Source organism: Lepus europaeus, chromosome 3, assembly GCF_033115175.1.
Source record: "Lepus europaeus isolate LE1 chromosome 3, mLepTim1.pri, whole genome shotgun sequence".
Classification (NCBI taxonomy): domain Eukaryota; kingdom Metazoa; phylum Chordata; class Mammalia; order Lagomorpha; family Leporidae; genus Lepus; species Lepus europaeus.
Genome location: NC_084829.1, coordinates 22,958,399 through 22,984,541, shown reverse-complemented (window position 1 = coordinate 22,984,541; position 26,143 = coordinate 22,958,399). Strand labels below are relative to the sequence as shown.

Genomic DNA, 26,143 nt, shown 5'->3' with positions numbered 1-26,143 from the left:
AGCAAAGGGCACATCCCTCGGTTTTGGGGAACCACTTGCTAATACCAATGTGTCTCTCCCCATTCCCTCCTCCTGTCTTCTTCTCTCTTATGCAAAACCTCAGAATTATTTATGGCTTTTTTGCAACTACTGAATAGTATTCTTGATCCTTATGGATATCTTAAAAAGTAAAATAGTAATAACAGAGTATTTTAGATTTGGCTTTTTTTCTTTTTTAAAGATTTGTTCATTTATTTGAATGTCAGAGCCACAGAGAGAGTAGGAGAGAGAGTTTCCCCATCTGCTGGTTCACTCCCCAGATGGCTCCAACAGCCAAGGCTGGGCCAAGCCAAAGCCAGGAGCCAGGAGCTCCCTCCAGGTGTCCCACATGGGTGGCAGGGGCCCAAGCACATGGACCATACTCTACTGCTTCCCCAGCCCACTAGCAGGGAGCTGGATCAGAAGTGGAGCAGCTGGAGCCCACATGGGATGCCAGCATCGCAGGTAGCAGCTCTATCCACCACGCTACAAGCCAGCTCCAGATCTGGCTTTTTTAAAAACCAGAAAATGTATTACTTCTCAACTAAAATCTCACTGATATAATACATATTTATTACATGCATACTATATTTCGAAAACCTTGCAAATCTCAGGCAATAAACAGCAGCCTCAACCTTCTGTCTCAACTTTGGCCCTAAAGTGTGACTTTTTTTATGAATAAATGGTTCTTGGGAGAAAACAAGTGTGAATCCCTCGTCTGTGTGTTGCCTTGCAGAACTGAATAAAGTCTCACAATAACCAAAGCCAACACACACCATGCACAAGCCTGCTCCTGCAGGTCTGATGTCTCCTCATTCTGTAACAAGTCACAGTGCTGGGCACTCACCAGGGACCAAGAGTCCTAGTTTTCCAAGGACTCAAGGTTGGAGTCAGTCTCTGATGAACCAGAACAGGTGGTCACCGTCAATCACCTCTCCTCTCATTACCCAAGTTCTCTTAAATACAGTGAAACCTAGTCAACATACAAACTGCAAGTTCAAAGGCTTCATTGTAATATGGATTATTCCACATGTAGTGATATTTTATATGTTCGCTAGTGTGCAACACGTGCACTGTTCCTGGTCCTGCACCTCAAAGTACTGTGGTTGGAGACAGACCCTCACATACTTTAAGCACCTACATTTCGTCCCCCTCCCCACTATCCAAGGTTCCTGCTCAGACACTGAAGGAGGGCTGAGCTAAGATCTCCTGGTTAATGGGTCTGAGCTTCATACCCTGGCCCACTGGCACTCCTTCTTAGCTTCCATTATCCCAACTAAAGTTCAGGTTCCACAACAGTCAGCTACCTACAGGTTCTTTTTTTTTTTTTGACAGGCAGAGTGGACAGTGAGAGAGAGAGAAACACAGAGAGAAAGGTCTTCCTTTTGCCGTTGGTTCACCCTCCAATGGCCACCGTGGCCAGCGCGCTGCGGCTGGCACACCGCACTGATCTGAAGGCAGGAGCCAGGTGCTTCTTCTGGTCTCCCATGGGGTGCAGGGCCCAAGCACTTGGGCCATCCTCCACTGCACTCCCTGGCCACAGTAGAGAGCTGGCCTACCTACAGGTTCTAATCCCACAGATTCTGCTTCTAGTGGCTAGAAATATCAGAAAAAAAATGGCATGTACCACACATGTACTTTTGCTTCTCATTTTAACTTTTTATATAGCTTTTGCATTGTATTATGGATTTTAAGTAATCTAAAAATGATTCAAAATGTAGGGGAAGGAGTGGACATTTAGCCTCATGGTTAAGATGCCTACGTCCATATCAGAGTGCCTAAATCGAAATTCCAGTCCCAGCTCCAGACTGCAGCTTCCTGCTAATGCAGACCTGGGAGGTAGCGGTGATGGCTCAAGTGGTTGGGTTCCTGCCGTCCATGTACAAGTCCTAGCTTGTGTTCCTGGGCCAGTCCTGGCGGTGTGGCCATGTCAAGCATGAACCAGTGGATGGGAGCTCTATAAATTAAAAATAAGAAACAACAAAAATTTAAAGTACAGGGGAAGACATGTACATGCGAATATAAGCAACCCAATTTGGGTGGGCCTTGTAGTTAAGACGCTGCTTCGGACACGCACATCCCACATCTGAGTGGTTGGGTTTGATTCCTGGCTCTGGCTTCCTGTTAATACACATCCTGGTTGGGAGCAGGTCCCTGCCACCCTCATAGGAGAACTGGATTGGGGTCCAAGGTCCTGGTCCAGCCCAAAGCCAGGGGTTATTGTAGCCATTTGCATAGTAATCCAGCAGATAAAAACTCTGTTGCATGCTCGTTTGCTCACTCTCTCTCTCTCTCGCTCTCAAAAAATTGTTTTTTAAAGTTATTTTATATAAGCGGCTTGAGTACTGCAGATGTTGGTATCTGAGGGGGTCCTGCATCCAATCCTCCAGGAATACTGAGGGCGCTGCACTTCTTCCAGCACCAGCACTGGAGGGACACACTTCAGGGGAAGCACATCATACCCACACCTGGTGTTCATAAGAGAAGCGCCGGCAGGACAGCAAGGGAAGACTCAGAGCTTTTGGTTTTCCAGGGGAACCCCTGGAGTTGAAAGCTCAGCTCCACCACTAACTCCAGGACCTCAAGGCAGTCAGCAAGTGCCTCCCTGGCTCCCAGTCCTCCCCTCTGTAGAAGGGAGGCAAACCCCATGTGCAGAGTGGGAGGGGACAGTCAGAAATCTCACCAAGAACAAAACCAGGCAGGTGTCTGACATACACCGTGAACACTAAGCATGCCATAATGCTTGCATTTTGGGCAAATAAAAACGTAGCTTTGTGCACCTTTTATTCACACACACACACACACACACGTACACACACACACAACTTCTCTATTGACACAAAAAGCAATTCTTCTATTCGGAAACACTTCCTTTTTGTAGAAACATACTATTTATTCAGTAAGAAACTATTCACCATCTGACTCCAACAAATTTTTCTCCTCCCAAGCCATCTGATTGAGGGCACATCAATGCAGCATATTTTATTATTATCATTATTATTTTCCACAACATTTACTACTACGGTTCCTTCTCCCATGTAGAATATTGCCCAACTGAAGTCCTCCAAAGGAGCCAAAGCCCGTTCAGAACAAAGACAGATACCTGTCTTTCAATTTCTGTTTTCCAATATGATGATCCCACTGAAACAAAGCTGGACTTCATCAGCGGTGAAGCAGGAAAAATGAAAATCAGCCCATATGGACGTCATGGCCATAATCCTCACCACCTCCACACGGTGGGGGGAGAGAAGAGGGAGACATCTGCTTCTTCTTAACAAGCTTCTATTTCACCTTAAGTCACTTTAAAAAAAAATATTTCTTCCAAAGGCACTGTGCTGGGTGTCTTCTCTGGGTCATCCCTGGGCAAGCAGAGGGCACTTGTGAAATGGAAAACATTCAGCAAACAGCAGCCTTCCAAGGCTCCTGGTATGCATGTAAGGGGAACTTCCTGATTTCCAACCACGGCTCAGTTCAGAACAAAAAACAGGGGGTGGGGGGTCGGAGCTGAAGGGTCACATTCCTGGAACAAAACACAAAGCACACAGCCTATTTGAGGGCAGGTCTGACTTTCAGTCCATTCAAGCATGTAGGCCTCATGCTCTCGGCTCGTAGAGTTCTCAATACCGGGGGAAACCTCCCGGCACAATCGCCTTTCTCCATGGCATTCTGGGCACAGTTACTGTGTCTGCAAACCAGTGATGACACAGTCCAGGGCATCCGCTTATGAAGATGCTCTGATTGAAGACGCCTACACCAAGTCTTCTTTGCAATCATCTTGTCACTTCTGGAGCCAACGCCTGTGTGCCCCGCATGCAGAGTTCAGAGGCTGGAAACATACAGTTTCGGATTTCAGTGACCAGTACCACTTAGCCCTGCGTCTCAGAATGCCCAGAGTCTGAAGCTCTGGCACGTGCTCTCACACCTCTAAATCACTCAAACGTCCTGTAGACTATGCAAACCAGTAAACTGGACAAGCCCCATTTAATTGTACAAAAAGGCTATTTAAACACACTCCCTGCACTTAAAAAAAAAAAAAAAAAGACACATGTAAACATCGCCTCTGAGTGGCTGGACCATCCTTGAGCCTCCACATCTCATCTTTCACACGTGTTGCAGTTGCACTTGTTTGGATTTTCTTGGAGGTATCAGTATGTTTTCTCTTTATTACGAGAATTCAGAGTCTGAGGTTGCCTCTGAGTGTGAGCTTGTGGCTTGGCTGGAAGAAATAGTATTATCAGGAGACTTATGATGTGTAAATAAAAATACATGGACCTAGGAATAAGAACACACAGAAGTTATATTTCAAACGGGGGTACAAATGGGAAAGATCAATGGTTACATCTCCTTCGGTATGGTGAATGAGCACAGGCACGGCTTTGGCAGTACCAAGCGTGTGGGTCCTCAGGCTGCCCTCTGTCCACTCCATCATTTTGTGCATTAGTGGGTCAGGGATGAACTGAAACCACACCCGACTGGGCAAAGCAAAGCGCCCAGCTCATCTGCAGATACACACAACACTGACCCAGCAACACAGAACACACTCCAAGAGAATTAACCCCACAACAGCCAGCAATCCCTAATATTCAAGGTCTAAGGATGCACAGGCGAAATTCAAACACAGAACCCTGTTCCCTAAACTCACACATAAATAACACTTTGACTCATCCATTCTTCTCAAGTGTAAAGAGTTCTTGCATTGCCCATGGATCACAAAGATTCTGATTTTTATAACCCTGAAAACAACCTACATCCGAACTGTTAAGAAGCAAGCTTTGCTTTTGAAGTTTGTGGATATTTATTGCAAAAGCACGGTATTCAGTACAGGGCACACAATGTAGATATTCAATAAACAGCGGACATACCCATCAATGTATCTAGATCAGTCATGCAAATGCAAGCTGTTTCTAATCACTTACATTTGGAAAGGCTGAATTTATACTTTGTCCAGTGCTTTTTGAAGATTAAAGAGAAACAATGTTAAAAGAGGGAGGGAATCACAGCTGATTTATGTTTCTCCTGCCAGCTTCTGTAACTGTAAGAAAAGGGCATTACCATCAGAAAGCTCACATGTGCCCTAAACAGTTCCAGCATTAAGCAAGAGGAATGCCTCCCTGACAACTGTCTACAGAATCATCAAGAACACTAACAGAAAGAAATGCATCTTCATTCATTTATTCTTTCAGCAAGCACTTATGGCTTAGGATAGACAAGGCATTAAACTGGGGTCTACAGAGAGGTGGAGGAAGCCCCAGTCCCTTCCCTTGCAGGAGTTGAGATGAGTACATGACGAATGGTTGTGTAACCAGCAGAGAGGTGAACAGTCACAGTAAGTGACTACCTAATTTATTGTTTAAACCAGGACTTTACTGACAGTGAAAAAGGGCTCTACAGATAAACACGTGGGTTCAACAGGTAGCACTGCATTCTCACAGGCACCTCTAGCTACAGGGAACGCCAGCTTTTCAAGTCTGCACATCCAAAATACACTTTGTTCCTGTGCTTTGCCTTCATCTTTCATGCTGGAGCAATTATGTTAGATTAAATCCAAACACATCAACAATCAAGAGGAAAATATCTCAAACCCCTAGTGAGGTTCAGTAACCTATGCAGACATTCCATCTCTCTCTCAAGTTCTAAAAATTATTTGATCTCTCCATTATGGAAGAACTCAGCCTCACTAACACTGAGTATGGAAGGCACTGTCCTAGGTACTTCAGATTCAAAGATGAATCAGGCTAGGCTGGGCACAGAGGGTTTAGCCATCACTTGCAACACCAGCATCTCCTATCAGATCGCTTGTTCGAATCCTAGAGCCTCTGCTTCCAATCCAGCTTCCTGCTAATGCACCTGAGAAGGTAGTGAATGAAGGCCCAAGTGCTTGGGCCCCTGTCACCCACATGGGAGACCCAGGTGGAGTTCTTGGCTCCTGGCCAATAGCTTGGCTAACACCAGCTATTACAGGCACTAGGGGAGTGAACCAGAAAATGGAAGATACCTCTCTCCCTCTCTCTCTCTTTCCCTCTCTATTGTTCTATCTTGCAAATAATCTTTTAAAAAACAACTTTAAGATACACATTCTTTTTTTGAAAAAAGTGAATCAGACATATAAGAAGACCTCAAAAAGTATATGGGAAAAATTAAAGTAAGCTTATTCTGTTACAAAAAAATTTTGAAATTAATGTGTAGCTTTATTATAACACACAATTTCCATAAACTTTTTAGAGATCCCCTTCATATTCACAGATATCAAAAGTTTTTTAATCAAAATAAAATCATCTTTTTATTTTGAAAGGTAGAGAGATCTGCCAACAAACAGATAAAGAAAGCTGTCATCCACGAGCTCAATCTCCAAATGCCCACAACAGCCAGAACGGAGCCACACAAGGAGCCTCTTGGATGTGGGTGATGGGGACTCAAGCAGTTGAGTCATCACCTGCTGTTACCTATAGCCTGCACTTGCAGGAAGCTGGAGTCAGGAACTGAGCTGGGACTTGAGCCCAGGGTCTCTGATTTTGGATACAGGCACCCCCAAGGAGCATCTTAACCACTATGCCATTGTCTGTTCCATAAAATCATCTCTTTTTTAAAATTTTTTCTTTATTTGGAAGACAGAGACAGAAAGAAAACTCTCATCCATCAGTTCAAATGCCCACAACAGCTGGCACTTAGCCAGCTCAAGGCCAGGAACCCAGAAGATAATCTGGGTCTCCCATGTGGGTGGCAGGATCCAAGGACTCCTGCTGCCTCCTAATCTGTGCATCAGCAGGAAGCTGAATTGGCAGTGGAGCCAGGACTCAAACTCACACACTCCAATATGTGATGAAGGCATCCTAAGTGGCATCTTAACTGCTGTGCCAAACACCACTCTCAAACTCACCTTTCCTTTCTATTTTCCATGAATCTTCTGAAGCGCCCTTATAGTTAGCCATGCTTTCAAGGAGCTCAGTATTTATAAATTCCAAAATTCTTACAAATTGAATGTAAGAAAGTGTTATCCAACCAAAGACTAACATATGAAAATTTGCTTTTCAAAATGATTTTATAAATGATTCTTCTAAAATACATTTAAGTATTCTTTAAATGTAGGGCTCATTGATAGCAAAGAAAAAAATAGACTGAGAAATTTAAGGTTGATATATGATGTTAGCCTGGACTGAAAATTGATGCAACATTGAAACAAAGCAAACTTTAAATGTTAAGTAATGAAGCACATTCTGAGAAGTGGGATTGCATACTACTGCCATCCTCTGCCAGTTACTGATCTTAGTCCCAGATGTGAAACAGTGCTCAAATGCATCCTTTCACCAAAAGGCCATCCCATTTTAACTTCAGCAATCCTCTTAAGTGAGTGTAAAAACACTGTTGAAGGTGCAATCACCAGAAAAAAGCTGGTAATAAATGCCTGTTAAAATTCAAGTTAAGGGGCTGGTGCTGTGGTATAGCAGGTAAAGCTGCTTCCTACAGTGCCGGCATCCCATATGGGCACCAGTTCGAGTCCCGGATGCTCCACTTCCTATCCAGCTCTCTGCTATGGCCTGGGAAAGCAGTAGAAGATGGTCCAAGTCCTTGGACCCCTGAACCTGTGTGGGAGACCTGGAAAAAGCTGTTGGCTCCTGGCTTTGGATCGGTGCAGTTCTGTCCATTGCAGCCAATAGGGGAGTAAACCAGCAGATGGAAGACTTCTCTCTCTCTCTCTTTCTCTTTCTCTCTCTCTCTCTCTGTCTCTCTCTGCCTCCCCTTCTCTCTCATTATAACTCTGACTTTCGAATAAATAGATAAATCTTTTTTAAAAAGTTCAAATTAAGTAAAATTCTTGCTAGCTGCACATCAAGGTACTCAATAGTCCCAGTACTGGTGGCTGGGAAGTACCTATGTCAGGGATGCCACGGATAAGGAGCCCTGCCATCTTCACAGGAAATTCTACTGCACAGAGCTGATCTACACAGGAAACTGATAGGAAGGAGCTTCAATAGTTCATGGGAAATTCTCATTATCATCCAATTCCATTTCCCATGCACTTTTTGAAATCTCCTGATATACAAAAGCAGGTAACACATTCATTAAGTCAGATCATCTGAAAGGGATTAAATATTTTTAAATGTCCATTTTTGTTTTATTCTCAACAAAGGTGTATTTTAGGCAAATATTCTATATTTCTGTAAAAAAGACATGGAGGTCAGTGCCGTGGCTCACTTGGCTAATCCTCCACCTGCGGCACTGGCACCCCGGGTTCTAGTCCTGGTTGAGGTGCTGGATTCTGTCCCGGTTGCTCCTCTTCCAGTCCAGCTCTCTGCTGTGGCCCAGGAGTGCAGTGGAGGATGGCCTAGGTCCGTGGGCCCTGCACCAGCATGGGAGACTAGGAGGAAGCACCTGGCTCCTGGCTTCGGATCAGTGCAGCGTGCCAGCTGCAGCGTACTGGCCGTAGCAGCCATTTGGGGGGTGAACTCACGGAAAAGGAAGACCTTTCTCTCTGTCTCTCTCTCTCACTGTCTAACTCTGCCTGTCAAAAAAAAAAAAAAAAAAAAAACATGGAAAGCTATTTGTTAATGCCCCTGAGTCCCTGACTCAGCCTAGCAACCAGCAGACTTTCCCAGACTCAGGAGCCTTTCTTCTGCAAGGGCCACTTGGATATTTTGAACATCATTCGTGCGCCATACAAAACTATCTTATTCATAAGATAATTCAAAATTAGCCTGCTGCTATAGATTCATTGAATTTCAAATTCCACCTGTGGTTGCCTTGGCAGAGCCACCCCAAATAATTAAACAGTACCCCACCCCCTGCTTTACCTAGGGAAGCACCGATGACCATAAGCCAATCACCATTCTGGCTGATTCTCAAGCAGTAAGCTGCTTCCCAGACAGCTTCTCCTAAAACCACTTTTAGCCACTGCATTGCTGGTCTTGCCTTTAAAGAAACTCTGGGGGCCAGTGCTGTGGCGTTGTGGGTTAAGCCACCGCCTGCAGTGCCTGCATCCCATATGTGCACTGGTTCGAGTCCCAGCTGCTCCACTTCTGATCCAGCTCTCTGCTATAGCCTGGGAAAGCAGCAGCAGATGACCCAAGCGCTTGGGCTCCGGCGCCCATGTGGGAGACCCAGAAGAAGCTCCTGGCTCTTGGCTTTGGATCAGCACAGCTCTGGCTGTTGTGGTTAGTTGGTGAGTGAACCAGCGGATGAAAGACCTCTCTCTCTCTCTGCCTCTCCTTCTCTCTCTGTGTAACTCTGACTTTCAAGTAAATAAATAAATCTTTAAAAACATTAAAAAAAAGAAACTCTGCATTTGAAACTCAGGTGCAGGCCTTAAGAGCTGTGTGTCTTATTAAATCAGTCTGCCTCTCTAAGACTCCACTTCTGCATAGGAAAAACACAAGCAATGTTCTTTACTCACCCTGCTCCATGCCCCCACCCCCAGCTCACCTGTCTCTACCTTGGACTCTTTTTTTTTTTTTTTTGACAGGCAGAGTGGACAATGAGAGAGAGAGACAGAGAGAAAGGTCTTCCTTTTGCCGTTGGTTCACCCTCCAATGGCCGCCACGGCCGGCGCGCCACACTGATCTGAAGGCAGGATCCAGGTGCTTCTCCTGGTCTCCCATGGGGTACAGGGCCCAAGGACTTGGGCCATCCTCCACTGCACACCCTGGCCACAGCAGAGAGCTGGCCTGGAAGAGGGGCAACCGGGACAGAATCCAGCACCCCACCGGGACTAGAACCCGGTGTAACGGCGCTGCAAGGTAGAGGATTAGCCTATTGAGCCGCAGCACCGGCCTTCTACCTTGGACTCATGGTGCTCTGACCACAGGGCTCTTCGGAGTTCTGTCCTCTGCTGGGAGCACTGCCCCCAATGCCCCAGACACACTGACCCTGCTCCAATCCCACCATGCAGCCTCCAGCATTGAGCTCCAACGCTGCTTCCTCCCCTAGGTGTACTGCTGTCCAGGCTCCGTCTGATTACTGTTGCACACTCTCCAGTCTAGAGCTCTGAACCATTCACTCAGAATGTGCCTCAGTGTGCGTTTAAGAATTTGTCAGGCTCTGCCTGCTTTTCCCTCGAGCTACCACCTGCATGGGAGCAGGAACGAGATGTGCATTTTTTCACCCTTCCATCCCCAGCTCCTAGCACAGGCCAGGTTGAATATAAGCATTTCTGCTATTCCATGGTAAATGCATTCCTGAATAACTCACTCAAGGCCTGGGGGGTGGGCGGGAGTCATCCTAGAAGCAAAGGACTCAAAATCCAGGAGGCTTGGTAACCAGAGCACTGAGCAAAACAATCAGTGTCTAGGGCGACAACTTGGACAGCTCAGGCAGAGCGCTCAGTGGGGCTGCAGGCTGACTCTGGTGTTCAGTGTGGACAATACAGGCCAGAGGCTGGTTTCAGGGTCCTGACACAGTGGCATCGAGCAGAGAGGGGAGCACAGTGGCCAAACCAGCTGAGGGCTGGAGCGGCAGGGCTTGAAGGCAGGGAGCACCCCTCTGAGAGGGCCGCCCCAGGAAAGCTCACTTCCGTTTTCTTCCTACAGGACTAAATTGGCTCCCATCTCTGGAGCAAGCTGAATTTTGGGGCTTTTATCATTTTCTTCCTAATGTTCTGGCATCTCTTGTATAGTAAAATGGATGTCCAAATTAGCATGCCCGTCATGTTGTACTGACATAACTTCTCCCCACCCAGCTGGTGTTACAGAGACATCATTTTGTAGCAGAACAGACTTCAGTGATACATGTTACATGGTTCCACATTCTTTCCCCATAACTTCAGAAAATGTATCCTACTTACAGATACTGATACACGTATTGATTAGGGGGAGCTCCTCTCAGCCATTTCTGACCTGTCAATCCATCAGTCACAGGGAATCCCCAATTTAGGAATAAGATGTGTTCATGTAGGGGCTGCAGGACTTTCCCCTTGCCTTTTTAAGGTTTTATACTTCAATCTGCTGAAACAAACTAACAATAGACAGATGAACTGGAGAAGAAGTACACAAGTGTGCCAGGTGCACATCTGTATGAGAGGTGACAAAGTATGAAAAGCAAAGAAGGACTGGATGGTTGAAGTTTTTCAAAGAGGAGAGAAAAGTAAGGGGTTGTAGGCAACTTGAGAGGAAGACTAAATGGTTTTTAGGGCTGATGAATGGTCCCAAAGAACAAAGAGCAGCCTGGGGCAAAGTTCGCCTGGGCTCTGGATGTGTTGTCAACTCCAGTCTCTCCTCCTGAGTTCATCCTCAGAGAAAGTCCCTTCCCGCTCTTCAGGAGGGAAAGAGGGGCAAGGGACACACTCAGGTGTAGTTGGAGGGAGCATGGCAGAGAGATCCCGGCCATCTTTTGGCATAATGTTTTCTGAGTCCCAGAATTGGCGCTGTTCATTTCTAAGTCACTTTTTAAAACCACACTACGTTCCAAAGTTAACATGGAAAAGCCTGTGCAACCCACTAGATAACACAAGTTAGCATGTACTGAGTACAAACCATATGCCCGAGCCCTCAGCATATTTTCCATACTCAGTTCTAATTAAATTCTCAGCCTTCACAACAGTGCTTTAAGGTGGATCCTAGGTAAAGCCTCATTTCACAGCTGAGAAAGCACAGGTAATAGAGGCTTAATAACTTGCCAGAGGTTGCACAATCAGTTCACAAGACCATGTGCCCAAATACAACACAACTGTGGAGAAATACAGCCAATGAAACATAAGCATGAAACAATAAAAGTAAGTAAGTCTAGGTGTGCAGTTCATCTGAAGCAAGACAGCTTCAATATCTGGATGTGAGGTCTTCCCCCTAAAGGCCTCTGGTCTCCAGTATAAGCCTCCTGCACCCTAAATTCCACCTGCTGCCCTCCCCAACGTGCAACTGGGAAGTACAACTCCCCGATGAACAACCACTGGGACCACCACCTCGGTGGGCAGCAGAACCCTTCTCTAGATTATACTGGTCAGCCAACCACACAGATGGCAGCCTCTGTCCCCATTTCTGTCCTGTTCTCAAGATACCGTGCTGACTCCAACACAGCTTAAGCCCCATGAAAAAGGACCAAAGGCAGAAAGCTCTGTGTTTTCACTCGGGATCCTTGCCTTCCAAATACACTGCCGTCTTAAGCACCCCTTGATGACATCATGAATGGTTTAGGGTAGTCATGTCAACTAGCTCATACGAGTATTTATATAATGGCATCTCCAAAAGAGCCATTTGCTCTTACAGCTTCAGTAGACATTTTTTAACACTGAAAAGCCCCATTCAGAAACTCTTAGGACTGCTGGATTCAGTTTGCAGACTCTTACATCAAACACAGAAAACACCCAAGTCTGCCGTACAGCTGTGGAGCACAGCAGGAACTTACCTGTATAAACTGATGGTTGGCTCAACTGCCAACAAGATGAAGGGCGCGACGGTGTAAGAGACGGCTAGCTGAGTGACAGTCCAGGTGACCACATCGTAAATGCCCTTGGCAGCTCGGGAAGACAAGAAGTAATGTCTGCAATTGTTCCTCACCTGCCGGTGGAGGAAAGCAAACATGGGCAGTTGGAAGCGACAAACAGAAGCCATCATCACTCCTTGTGCAGAGGGGGAACACACAGAACACAGGCTACAGTAAAGAACCTGCCATCTTGAGTTCAACCAAAAATATCGTTTATGGTTCTTCTTGTTTTAAAAACAATGTATGTGTACTGTAGATAAGTGTTCAAGCAACAACTAAGAAAAATATTTTTTTCTTTTTTAACATTTCCCAAAAGAAGGCATCATTAAAAAACTTTGCACACAGCCCTCCAAGCCTTTTTCTATTCATTTGTGTCCATATTTCTATTCTTAATGGCACCCATCTATTTTCTAGTATTTTTATTAGGTAATTGATCATGAACTTTTTCCACATCAGTCAATACTGACCTCCACTATAATTTTAATTGTGGAAAAGTTAGCTTATCTTCCCACCCCTTGTTTTGCTATTATAAATTCATAGCCTTATAATTAAATCTCTGCATTTTTTTAAATTATTCCTTTGGCTAACAGCAGTACAAATACTATTACTATTATCACCAGTACAAGTAGCTAGCACTTATCGAGGGTTCACTGTGCCAAACTTGTGCTAAATAAAGCTCTACGAAGATCATCTTGGGTGATCCTCTCAACAAGCATGGGTTAAACATCCTGAGTTCCAATTTACAGATAAGGAAACTGAGACTTAGGTACAGAGACATTCCTCTGACGTGGAAAATGCTGGGTCAAAGTCTTTCGACTTTGCGACTAGACTTTCACCTCCAGAAAGACACCTCATGTCCAGATTCAAGAATCAAAACCAGAGCGGAAAACAACAGCAGATTCCTAGGCAGCTCAGCCACACATAGCAGAGGCTTCAGTGCCCAAGGCTGCCCATGAGCTGAGGATTCTTCTCCCTAGCCCTAAGTTCCTCAGGTCAGGGACCAGAGATCCATCATGGGGCAAGGTTGGCCACTGAGGATGAGATTTGTATTAGGCAACTTCTAGGGGTCTAACAGACTTCATGAATTTTAAATTCATCTTCCTTCTAGAAAAAAAAAAAAAAACGAAATCACTGCTCTATCAGCTCTCTCCTTTCCACCCCTCCCTTACTTACTTGTGTAAAACCTTCCGAGGCCTTCCAAAGGAAAGGTTCTGCACAAATCACAGCTTATGCCATTCAAGACCACAGAACAGAGACATCTGAATGAATAGTGCTCTGATACGTTAACAAACAAGATTCTGACCTTCATTTCTTAGTTTTCCCTGGCCATTTGTTCTTTAGTTTTCTTTTTTAATCTGGGTGGGTATATGAATGGGAGAAGAGGAAATGTCTCCCCTGTTTTCTACACACACATATGTACAATAGTCAGTTAACTCTAAAAATGAGTCAATCAGCATGAGTAGCAATCAGTTATTCACTGTGTTCACAAACAGGCTGCTTTAACCAAAATAGGAATGCCTCAGGGGAAGGGCTCCCGAATTCTTCACTGTGGTATCCCAGCACCCTACAATACCAACTGGCATCTAGGAGGGCTCCTGAAATACTCAGAATAAATGAATTAAAGAATGAGTGAATAGCCACGTGGGGCACCTAGACGACTGAGCCAAATACAGTTCAACAAATACCTTTGAATAAATATTCTTAGCATCTGAAATAAAGACGGTCACAGCCATTACCAAAGATTGAAATTAAATCAAGGGGGCTGGTGCTGTGACATAGTGGGCTAAGCTTCTGCTGTGGTGCTGGCATCCCATATGGGCTCCAGTTTGTGTCCTGGCTGCTCCTTTTCTGATCCAGCTCTTTGCTTATGGCCTGAGAAGGCAGTGGAAGATAGCTCAAGTGCTTGGGCCCCTGCACCCCTGTAGGAGACCTGGAGGAAACTCCTGGCTCCTGGCTTTGTAGACCATTGCAGCCATTTGGGGAGTGAACCAGCAGATGGAAGACCTTTCTCTCTCTCTCTCTTTCTCTCTGTAGCTCTACCTCTCACATAAATAAAAATCTTTTAAAAAATTAAAACACAAACTCTGTATTTGACAATGAAAGCATTTTGAATGGCAATTCCTAAACTTCTAAACATATTCATTACCACCTCTAAGCACAGTCACATTTCACATTTTTGATCCTTGATTATTTCCTGCTCTACAGCAAATGACTCGCGGGAACAATCATATACAAACCAAAGACTCCTCAAACAGAAGGTAGAGAACCAAACGTGCAAATTCCCAAAGCCTTTTACACAAGCTAAGTTAACTGGCGAGGGCATGAGAGCACAGGCAGTCAGACGCATCTGCAGCAGGCACAGCTCCCACGGCTGCCACCTTACCGGCTGCCCAGAGACTTGATGAACTGCTTCCAGGTTTAGGTAAAGAAATGGGAAATTAAGCAGACTGTAAGCAAACTGAAGTCCAACAAAGCCTTCATTAACTCCTCCTCATCATCACCTGGGCTTAACTGCTATGTTCAGCAACTTTAATGAGTAAAAATGTTTTCTTCTCTGAAGGTACTAAACATTGCTCCTGAGATTCCCCTGAAACTAATAAGAAAATAAAACATTGAACCACTGTGGTAATGACCACGGATTTCTACAAACTGAAGAATTTCTGTAATGAGAAGGCTTTGGTATATATATATATATATATTTTTTTTTTTTCAAAACATCACCCTCACTATCCCCACCGTCGTAGGCACCCTCACTGTGCCCACAATTGAGGGCAATTGATACCCTCAGTTCCTGCTAGGACCTAAAACAAATACAGGCATCAGATGCCTAAGGAAAAGACCTTATACCCAAAGGACGCTTACCGCTCTAGCTGCTGATGTGACCAGGACTCCAGTTAGGAAGGTAAAATAGTATCCAGGGTAGACCCCATGCCACAAAGCAGACAGGACGAAGGTTAGCACCGTGGGGTACCACGGAACCCGCTCATAGCACACGCTGTGAAGACAAGAAGGAACAACAAGCCACAGGTAAAACAAACCAGAAACTTCTGCAGACATCTGCTTTGGGGGATCAGACCACACAGAAGTCATTTATTTGATCCATTAACCGAGAGAACCTGCAAAGCAATCCGGGCAGCCCAAGCTGCACAGGTTTCTTTGCACACTGCCAATCAGACAGGCAATTCGTGGCTATTGAAAGTTTTCACCTCTACAGACTGAATGATCCTGACCCCCTCACACTGTACCCAATAAAGGTCTGAGTGGTTACTTTCTTCCTAGCAAAAGCTCCTGCCTTATAGAAGCTTATTTTGGCCGGCGCCACAGCTCACTAAGCTAATCCTCCGCCTGTGGCGCCAGCACCCCAGGTTCTAGTCCCAGCTGGGGCGCTGGATTCTGTCCCAGTTGCTTCTCTTCCAGTCCAGCTCTCCACTGTGGCCGGATGGGCAGTGGAGGATGGCCCCAGTGCTTGGGCCCTGCACCCACATGGGAGACCAGGGAGAAGCACCTGGCTCCTGGCTTCAGATCAGCGTGGCGCGCTGGCCGCAGTGCACTGGCCATAGTGAGCATTTGGGGGGTGAACCAACGGAAGGAAGACTTTTCTCTCTGTCTCTCTCTCTCACTGTCTAACTCTGCCTGTCAAAAAAAAAAAAAAAAAAAAAAAAAAAAAGAAGAAGAAGAAGAAGAAGAAGCTTATTTCACCAATGGCCCCATCTGTGCGGGTTTTTAAGTTAGTGTCATTGGTTTCCAAAATTTCAAAATCAAGAGGCTGGGGCTGAGGCATAGTGCTTGCAATGCTGGCATCCCAATCAGAGTGCTGATGAGAGTCCTGGCTACTCCACTTCCAATCCAGCTCCCTGCTAATGCTCCTGGGAAGGCAGTGGAAGATGGTCCAAGTGCTTGGGCCTCTGCCACCCATGTGGGAGACTGTGACGTCATTCCAAGGCTTCTGGCTTTCAGTGCTGGCCATTGCAGCCATCTGGGGAGTGAAACAGCAAATGGAAAATCTCTTTGTCTCTGTCTTTTCCCTCCTGTGTGTCACTCTGCCTTTCAAATAAATTTAAAAAATTCTTTAATTTTTTTTTTCAAAAATCAAGATAAGGGCCTGTAGAAGTAAAAATTCTCATTTAATCATATGTGATCTACCTTTCCAGGCAGGCCCTTGTGCCATCTACCTAATCAACACCACCCCTCTGGGCAACTCCAGCACAGAATCAACACTTCAGTCACACCACCTCTTCAGAACTTACAGCGCCATGGGACTTCAATCCATGAATTTGCCTTATAGAGCAATACAGATTGAATACCCCTATCCTAACTGCTTGGGATGCAAAATGTTCCAGATCTTGGAATATTTGCATGTACTGAGACATCTTGGGGATAGGGCCCAAGTGTAAATGCAAAATTCATTTTATGTTTCATATACACTTTAAACACATGGCCTGCAGGTAACTGTATGCAATGGCCTTACTGCAGCTGTGTCTCCACTATGACGTGTCATGAAGTCATGTGTGAGATTTTCTACTTGAGACACTTGCCTGGCACTTAGTACGTTTTGGATTTTGGATTTAGGGAATAAGGAGTTGCAACATGTATTGTGAAGATCTACATCCTGTATGCCAGTGAATATTCTGAAGATCTTTGGCTTTTTTGGTTACTTATAAAAACAAATCGAACAGGGATTTCCCCCTCAAATTCAATCTGTGAATTGCCAAAGGCACTCTAAGGAAACAACTACATGGACTACCCAATGACAGGACCCAAATAAAAAATAAAATAGAAATTTCCAGTTGAGCCAACCCAGCATTGTATAGATCATCAATAGTAATTGCTTCCAACCCAAACTAAGGATCATGGCTCTCTCTTCACAGGAAGAAAGAGAACACACTGAGAGAGATAAACCCAGGACCAAGACTTCATTTGCAATGTGTTTTTATTTTTTTTAAATGAGGAGCAGGTAGGTATGTAAGTATTGATTTCTTACCCCTTTTCTTTTTTGATATAGAAGAAATATGTCACTTTCTAAACTAATATTTTCTATTTTTAGTTTTTATTTTATTTTTTTAAAAGATGTTATTTATTTATTTTAGAGGTAGAGTTACAGACAGTGAGAGGGAGAGACAGAGAGAATGGTCTTCTGTCCGTTGGTTCACTCCCCAAATGGCTGCAACGGCCAGAGCTGCTCCGATCCGAAGCCAGGAGCTAGGAGCTTCTTCTAGTCTTCCCACACGGGTGCAGGGGCCCAAGGACTTGAGCCATCTTCTACTGCTTTCCCAGGCCATAGCAGAGAGCTTGACTGGAAGAGGAGCAGCCAGGACTAGAACTGGTGCCCATATGGGATGACGGCACTGCAGGCAGAGGATTAACCTACCGAGCCACAGCGCCAGCCCCATAAACTAATATTTTAAAATATTTTTACGGGCACACAAGTATGCTCAGTCATCTTTGAATATAAACTCCAGTTGAAGATTCACTATATGACCCTTAGCACCTTGGGATTACTCATTATACAGAAATGGAAATTTATATTTAAATTATTTACAAAGTAACCATAGTAATAATCTTAGGGCCAAACTTTCAAAATCATGTTCAGATCATGAAATTTTAAAAAATGTACAGATGAATTTTCAAAAAAAATACCACCTGAGCTTACTTTGGAGGAACTGCTATAATAGTCTGCTCTTTTACCTAAACATTTTGACCAAAGAAAGATGTCACTCATAAAAAACACTGGGAACCTGCTTCAAAGTGAACCAGCAGATGGAAGATTTCCCCCTAGACCACACCTCCACCCAGCCCCATCACTCTGCCTTTCAAATGAATAAATAAATTATAAGAAAAAAAAAAAAAAGGACCATCTGGGCTAGGATCTTCACTCATATGCTCTGTGCCTCTAGATAGGTTAAACAGTCTCTCTGTATCTCACTTCTCTCATCTGCACCATGGGGATAATAGCAACATCTCACAGGATTATAGTGAAGATTAAATGAGTACCAGGTGCACAGCAGTGGTGGCATTAATTGACAACACAAATGTGCAGCATTATGATCTCAAATCACTCTATTCCTACTTTTTCCTTTACAGGGCATGGAAGGTCATTCAGAAGTGTCAGATGACTTTAGCACCGGCTAACGGCTCTTGCTGTTCATCCAGTGAACCCCATCTAAACATAGCCCAGTACCATGAGTAATGGGATCACTGTTGTTCTTACCATTTTAGCCAAGCAGCTGTCTGAATATTCCAGTTTGCTAAGTACATCTTGAAACTTGTGGCAGTCTAGAAAGAAGAAAATAACACCTATCATTAGCTTTAAAAATACCCCGGGTAATGGAAAGTCCTCCCCAGAACTTCCCCAGGAGCAGATCCAATACGGTGCCTCAACAGTAACTGCTCACAGGTCAGGGGAAGTCAGCTGACCCCCCACACAGTAAATCTTCTGTTGTTTATGAGATTGACTCTGCAGCTAAAGCTCAGCTTGCCAAGTCTCCATTTTCCTAAAAGTCTATTTTCAAATGATAGCAAAACTGAAAGAATGTTTGTAGGTTTCCCTTCCGTACTAGCTAAAAAAAAAAAAAAAAAAACCTTAAATCATCTGAATTTTCAAACTAAACGCTCTAAAAGGGGATTTACCACAGGAAAAGTTGAATCATGTGAGTCTGCAGACGGCTTAAATTTAATTGTCATCTTTTCACAGTGGCCATCTACAAACTAGGTCAGTCTTGCGCAGTTAACTCTATAAATAGCCACACAGGTTCAAACGGTTCTTATTGTGTCTGGAATAGTAAGAGATTTTACGCATGAAGGGAGCACAATACAGAAAAGAAAACAAAGAAATATCACCCAGCTGGCGCAAATCAATCAACTGCTGAGGATCAGGCAGCCTAAGATAAGCTGTCACCTGGGTTTTCTCACTGTGATGTTGTGATGTAACTATTTGGTCTTCCTGGACCACAGCTCTTAACATTCTTAGAGTGTCTGGAGTGATGACAGTGTCCTTCTCCGTGAGTTAACTGATGGCTGGCAGCTTCAGGACCGGGCTCATCACTTCAGAGACGAAGGCAGCATTAGAGGGCCGGGAAGTCCAGCCACCACCTCCAGGGAGGGGAAGGGGTCTGAAGGTCAAGTTGTTCACTCACGGCCAATGCTTTAATCGGTCATGCTCGTGCAATGAAGCCCCCATAAGAACCAAGGAGGACAGGGCTCAGAGAGCTGGTGAGCAGGTGGAGGCTGTCGAAAGATGAACAAGAGCCCGCAGGGCTGTGCACCCCAGCCCCACACAACACCTCTCATGAGCACCTCTTCATCTGGCTTCTCAGTTGTATCTTTTACAACATTCTTTACTAATAAACCACAAATATAAGGATAATGTTTCCTGGAGGTATGTGAGCTGCTCTGGCAAATCAACTGAACCCAATGAGAAGGTCGTGGTAACACCAGCTTGTGGCCAGACTTCCAGAGGCCCAGCCTGGAGTCTGGAGTCGGCAGCCTTGTGGGACTGAGGACTCAGCCCGGGGATCTGATGCCACCTGCAGGTCAGCAGGCCAGAGGCCGATCAGAGGATGCTGCTGGTGGGGATAGAACCCCACACATTCTGGGAGCCCAGAAGTGATCTGAGTTGTGAGAATGCAGTAGGGAAAACTGATTCAGAGGCTGTCCCCTACTATATCCTCAGACTCACTAAAAAAAAAAAAAAAAAAATCCTATGGGGGCAGGAATTACAGCAGAGCAGGGTAGGAAGCCACGTGAGATGTCCACATCCCTTATGGGAGTCCTGGTTCATGTCCTGGCTACTCTACTCCTGATCCAGCTTCCTGCTAAGTGTGTGGGAAGACAGCAGATGATGGTCTGAGTGCTGGGTGCCTGGGTCCCTGCAGCCACCCACATGGGAGACCCCAGTGGAATTCCAAGCTTCTGGCTTCAGCCTGGTCCAACCCTTGCTGTTGCAGGCATTTGAGGAGCGAATCAGCAGATGGAAAATTGCTCTCTGTTTCTCTTCCTCTCTGTCACTCTGCCTTTCAAATAAATAAATAAATTTTAAACAAAAAACAGTCTTTCATTAACATGCAGACCTATCAAAGGATGGTGGTAAAAATACACGGATGGTGGAAACATACAATGCCCAGAATTCCTGAAGAGAAGTTTCTTCAAACATAAGAACACTTTGTACAGGCCACACATCAGCCTAATAGAATATGTTTGGAAGGGCAGGAGAGAAAGAGACAGAGGGAGCAAGAGATGATAGATAGATGGAAACTCAATATATTTAATTTTGAGCCCTATTTCGAAACCTAAAGGTTTTTTTAAACAATATATTTATTCATTTTACTTTAAAGGCGGTTACAAAGAGAGAGAAAGAGACATCTTCCATACACTAGTTCACTCCCAAAATGGCTATAATGATCAGGGCTGGACCAGGCTGAAGCCAGGAGCCTGGACCCATCCAGGTCTTTTCCCCATACTTGGCAGGGACCCAAGCACTTGGGTCATCTTTCACCCCCAGGTGATACACCCTCCCAGGTGTATCAGCAGAGAGCTGGATTGGAAGTGGAGCAGCCAGGACTTAAACCAGTGCCCACAGGAGATGCCAGCATCCCAGGCAGCAGCTTGACCTGCTGCACCACAACACCAGCCCCCAAGGTTTTATTTATCCATTCCACTTCTTCTATGGCTAACAAACACTACATTCACAAGCTTAAAGTACCTTAATTAAATCAGTCTTCTTTGTTTTTCTTTAGCTCCTTGCCCTGTATCAATTACAATGAAAACACAAACTTTCTCCTTCTGGTTTTCTCTTATAATGAATGCATAACAGTAATGTAGCCCTTGACTCTGAACACATGCCCACAGTTAAAAGACGCCACCTCTCGGGGCTTCACGGCGAGTGGACTAGTGGCAGTCAGACATCAAGGGCAGCCACTGGAGCCACCATGAAGGGCATTTAGCAGCCTGCAGTAGGAATCCATAAGTTTGGAGAAGGAGAAGAAGGAGGAAAAGTTGTGAGACACTTGGCCTTCCTCCGACATCAGCTCTGCAGGAAAGAAAAGCTTGCAGGTGGTCTACGCTGCTTTTCCAAAATGGGAAAGGTTTTTTTGGAGGCTGCAACCTGTCTATTTAAGATGCTCTTCGTGGTGACAGAGGACATGACCCAACTGACAGGCAAAGCAATGTTTGTTCATTCAGATATGACTTGGGTCTGTGGCCATGTTCCTACTACATCCCCAGGTCTCTGCCCACAGGAGTCCCCCAAAGCTCCAGAACCATCCAAACACAAGTGTTTGCCCATAGTCAGCACTCACTTCATATGTGGTGAATCTGTGTGACCTGAACCAAACAGCACTTAGTTTAAGTTGCATTAAATGTATGATGTAATTCAGTTAGGGAACAGTTGTAGGTGCATCTATTCCTTTCTACTTGATTGCCTTTGGAAGTAGCAATACCTCCATACTAAGAGGGAAAATGTGATTTTCCCTACAAACTCCACCATATTTTTTTAGGAGAAATACCCAGCATGTTCCCTGTGGTTGCCATCCCAGTGCAAAAAGCCTCTGCAGAAAAAGAGAGAGGCCTACCTGTTTTAGCCTAGACTGCATCAAATGCCTGTGGCAGGTAGGCCATCTCCATATACCCCTGGCTTTGTGCTCAACACACACAACCTCCTTTGCCCAGACCTTCCAATGGCAGTCCGTCTGCCCTGTGGTAGGTGGAAAACCAAAACCAAGAGCAAACCCGAGTCACGCAACTGAAGAACCGATGCTTCCCCTCCAGTAGGGGACCGTGGCTTCCCTGCTGTCCAGCTGCCAGAGGAAAGAGTCTATGCCCTGACGTTCCTGTCCACTGGAGGCCAACAATGCAAAGAAACCCAAGAATGATGGGATCCCAAACCTATTGCCTCTGATGACGAAGACATATCAAGAATGCTGAGCCAAGAACAAAGACTGGGGAAGAGAACTATCACACCATTCTGGCAGCCTACAACTGTGCACCATGACAATTCTTCTCTAAAGTGACCAGATGATCAGCATTCCCAAAGGAACCAGACAACACCTGCAAAACTGAAATCTAAACAAGGGAGCTCCCAGTCTGTGCTCCTCACTGAACTATGCAGAGCATGTACAAGAGAAAATGGAATTTAGACTGTTGAGTTGAAAGAACAGGAATATGTAAACAACAAAAAGATTTTCCTGGCTCCTTTTCAGATTTCCTGGGTCATCCTTCCCTGAACCATTAAAACTGTCAAGAATGTAGGTACCTTTAAAAAACACGAGCAGGGGCTGGAGCTGTGGCGTAGTGGATAAAGCCACCACCTGCAGTGCCAGCATCCCATTTGGGCTCCGGTTCAAGTCCTGGCTGCACCACTTCCGATCTAGCTCTCTGCTATGGCCTGGAAAGCAGATGGCTCAAGCCCTTGGGCCCCTGCACCTGTGTGGGAGAACCAGGAGAAGCTCCTGGCCCCTGTCTTTGGACCGGCCCATTTCCGGCTGTTGCAGCCATCTGGGGAGAGAACCAGTGGATGGAAGATTCTTTCTCTCTCTTCCTGCCTCTCCTTCTCTGTGTTACTCTTTCAAATAAGTAAATAAATACATCTTTTACAAAAATTCCGAGATACAAAATGTCCAGGAGGCATTGGCCTGCAGCAGTTTTTCCTGGATCTTGATGAAGAATTCCGGGATAAAACATTCAAAGCAAATGATTTGCTTTATTCATTATGGAAGTTTGATTGGAAAACATAGTAGACTCACCTCTATTTTCCGGATGTTTAGGTTAGAAAGCAGATCCCAACAGAAATCTCCATTCTTATCCACTCCGCTGAACCCAAAGCCAGCTGCATTATTGACTGCGTCAGCTATGGTTTTTAAAACAACACATTAGGATATGGAACAGAAGTCTGCTTTATAAGCTACTAAGTGTCTGTCTAGCCTCAAGACTTAGGGAGTTGTGGTAGCTTCCTTAGAAAAGGAACCCCAGGCCAGCGCCGCGGCTCAATAGGCTAATCCTCCGCCTAGCAGCGCCGGCACACCGGATTCTAGTCCCGGTTGGGGCGCCGGATTCTGTCCCGGTTGCCCCTCTTCCAGGCCAGCTCTCTTCTATGGCCCGGGAAGGCAGTGGAGGATGGCCCAAGTGCTTGGGCCCTGCACCCGCGTGGGAGACCAGGAGAAGCACCTGGCTCCTGGCTTCGGATCAGTGCGGTGCGCCGGCCGTGGCGGCGGTTGGGGGGGGGGGTGAACCAACGGCAAAGGAAGGCCTTTCTCTCTCTCTCTCTCTCACTGTCCACTCTGCTTGTTAAAAAAAATAGAAAAAAGAAAAGGAACCCCAAAATTTAAAGGAATGCTACCATTATGAATCAGAAAAACACACTAGTGGCTGTTTGGTGAGCTTGATTTTAATCCATTCATTCATTTCCTAGCATTGAGTGATCAGCTGCTGAGGATCAGGAAAGGTGCTAGATGTGAAACTGAAGATAAAAGAGAAATAAAGAACCAGAGGAAGAGGTATCAGAAGGACTTAGTGAGCAGCTTGATATGAGCAGGGGGAAGAGAACAAGGCAAATAGACATCTAGGCTCAGAAGCAAAGACTAGAAGGGAACCCACAAGAGCATCAAGAGCTGTCACTGAACATGGCAGGGCTTGAACTGAGGGGCAATGCAGGGTCAGGGGGAGAAACCATTCTGCAAGAGACTTCAGAGCTCACCCTGGACACGGAAAGCGCGATGAGCCAGCAGGACATTAGATGGAGCGGCCACAATGCAGTGAAGAAAAGGTTAGAACCCAAGGCAACAAACAGAGCTGGAGAAGCGACTCTGGGGCCAGCTTCAATCAGGATCACGTGTGGACACAATTACCAAAGCCACTCCATTCATAAAGTTGGTAGAAAAGCTCCCTATAGCCATTTTTATTTGGCTTCTCTAAATAATAATTTTCTTCTGCAGTGAATATCTGATCTCCAATCAAACTCCTCAATAAAGTGCTTTTTGCTGAAGCAAGCACGTGGTGCAGCACTAAAAATGTCATCTGGTGGGACTGGCATTGCGGTGTAACAGGTGAGGCCTCCACCTGCGACGCCGGCATTCCATATGGGTGCCGCTTTATATTCCACTTCCTATCCAGCTCCCTGTTAATGGCGTGAGAAAAGCAGTGGAAGATGGCCCAAGCTTGGGACCCTGCCACCCATGTGGGAAACCTGGAAGAAGCTTCTAGCTCCTGATTTTGGCCTGGCTCAGCCCTGGGTATTGCAGCCCCTGGGGAGTGTACCAATAGATGGAAAATTCTTTCTCTCTCCCTCCCCCCCCCCCCCCTCTCTCTTTCAAATAATTTTTTTTTTTAAAAAAGATGCCACCTGGTATTCCCATGTCCCATATCAGAGCACCCTAGTTCAAGTCCAAGTTCTGCTACTGATTCCAGCTTCCTGCTAATGCATACTTTGGGAGGCAGCAGGTGATGGCTCAAGAATTTGGGTCCCCACCACCCTCATAGGAGACCCAGTTTGAGTTCCAAGATCGGGCTTTGGTCTGGACCAGCCCTAACTGTTATGGGGATTTGGGGAGTGAACCAGTGGATGGCAAATCTCTCTTTACTGCTGCCTCTCTCTCTCCCTCTGCCTTTTAGATAAGATAAAATAAGTAAATAAAATGATTTTACAATCAAATATAGACCTGTTAAACTCAATATACTTTTACAATGATAACCAAGAGGCTAATTTTCTCTCTTCACTTATCTTATTTCAAATCCTGTTAGAATATTTTCTCTTAAAAACTAAATCAGAGCCCCATGAAGACTTAGATGTGGAAATCTCTGAGCGATCTCCCTTCTCTGAGAATTCCTTCAACGAGCCTCACTCAAAGCAGCCTCGTTGGGCCGGCGCCGCGGCTCACTAGGCTAATCCTCCGCCTTGCGGCGCCGGCACACCGGGTTCTAGTCCCGGTCGGGGCACCGATCCTGTCCCAGTTGCCCCTCTTCCAGGCCAGCCCTCTGCTGTGGCCCGGGAGTGCAGTGGAGGATGGCCCAAGTCCTTGGGCCCTGCACCCCATGGGAGACCAGGAGAAGCACCTGGCTCCTGCCATCGGATCAGCGCGGTGCGCCGGCCGCAGCGCGCTACCGCAGCAGCCATTGGAGGGTGAACCAACGGCAAAGGAAGACCTTTCTCTCTCTGTCTCTCTCACTGTCCACTCTGCCTGTCAAAAAAAAAAAAAAAAAAGCAGCCTCGTGCAGAGCTGCTCTAGAGGAAGACAGCCTGTCCCGTGTTTGCCTCATTTATTTTTAGCATGGTTGATGATTTAGTGTTGCTTATCTTAGGCTTGGCTGCACTGCCCAACGACCTGGTTTCTTTTAGAATGCAGGACGAGAAGTCCTGAGTCCCTCTACATCATCCTCCCAAGCCAAATCGATGAAAATTTAACGGTCAAAAAGAAAGACAAAGTGACGGTGTGCCAGGAAGAAACTAATGATTTTACAGGTGTCAGAATCAGTTTGTGAATGACAGAGGTGAACCACCTCTGGGAGCAGAAGGCCACCCCTGGGAGAGCTGTGCTGACAACTCCCAACAGAGCCACACTGCCCACAGCTGGACCCAGAGCAGTGTCCCCTAACTGCTCTCTCCCATTTCCAGCCTTGTCTCTCCAAGTCCTGGCCAGACCTCAAAGAATAAAGACAACAGTTTCTTTGTGTGTTTCTTCAGGGCTTACTACCTTTCCAGTAGCCTATGAAGCACTTCATCACACTTCTT

At 45.6% G+C, this 26,143-nt stretch overlaps 1 protein-coding gene across 5 annotated transcripts in view; it reads right to left on the bottom strand.

The window, feature by feature from the left end:
• The window catches only part of MBOAT1 (membrane bound O-acyltransferase domain containing 1), a 245,629-nt gene that overhangs the window by 125,513 nt on the left and 93,973 nt on the right, over window positions 1-26,143 (bottom strand). Inside the window, exons 9-13 of one of the 5 annotated variants that reach the window (XM_062185354.1) lie at window positions 23,163-23,266; window positions 18,635-18,699; window positions 15,289-15,421; window positions 12,349-12,500; window positions 2,894-4,234 (exon numbers count right to left, since the gene is read on the bottom strand). In XM_062185354.1, the coding sequence (XP_062041338.1) occupies window positions 4,183-4,234; window positions 12,349-12,500; window positions 15,289-15,421; window positions 18,635-18,699; window positions 23,163-23,266 (506 nt within the window). In that variant the 3' untranslated portion in view covers window positions 2,894-4,182. The other 4 variants (XM_062185348.1, XM_062185351.1, XM_062185359.1 and 1 more) reach the window with 4 other exon arrangements.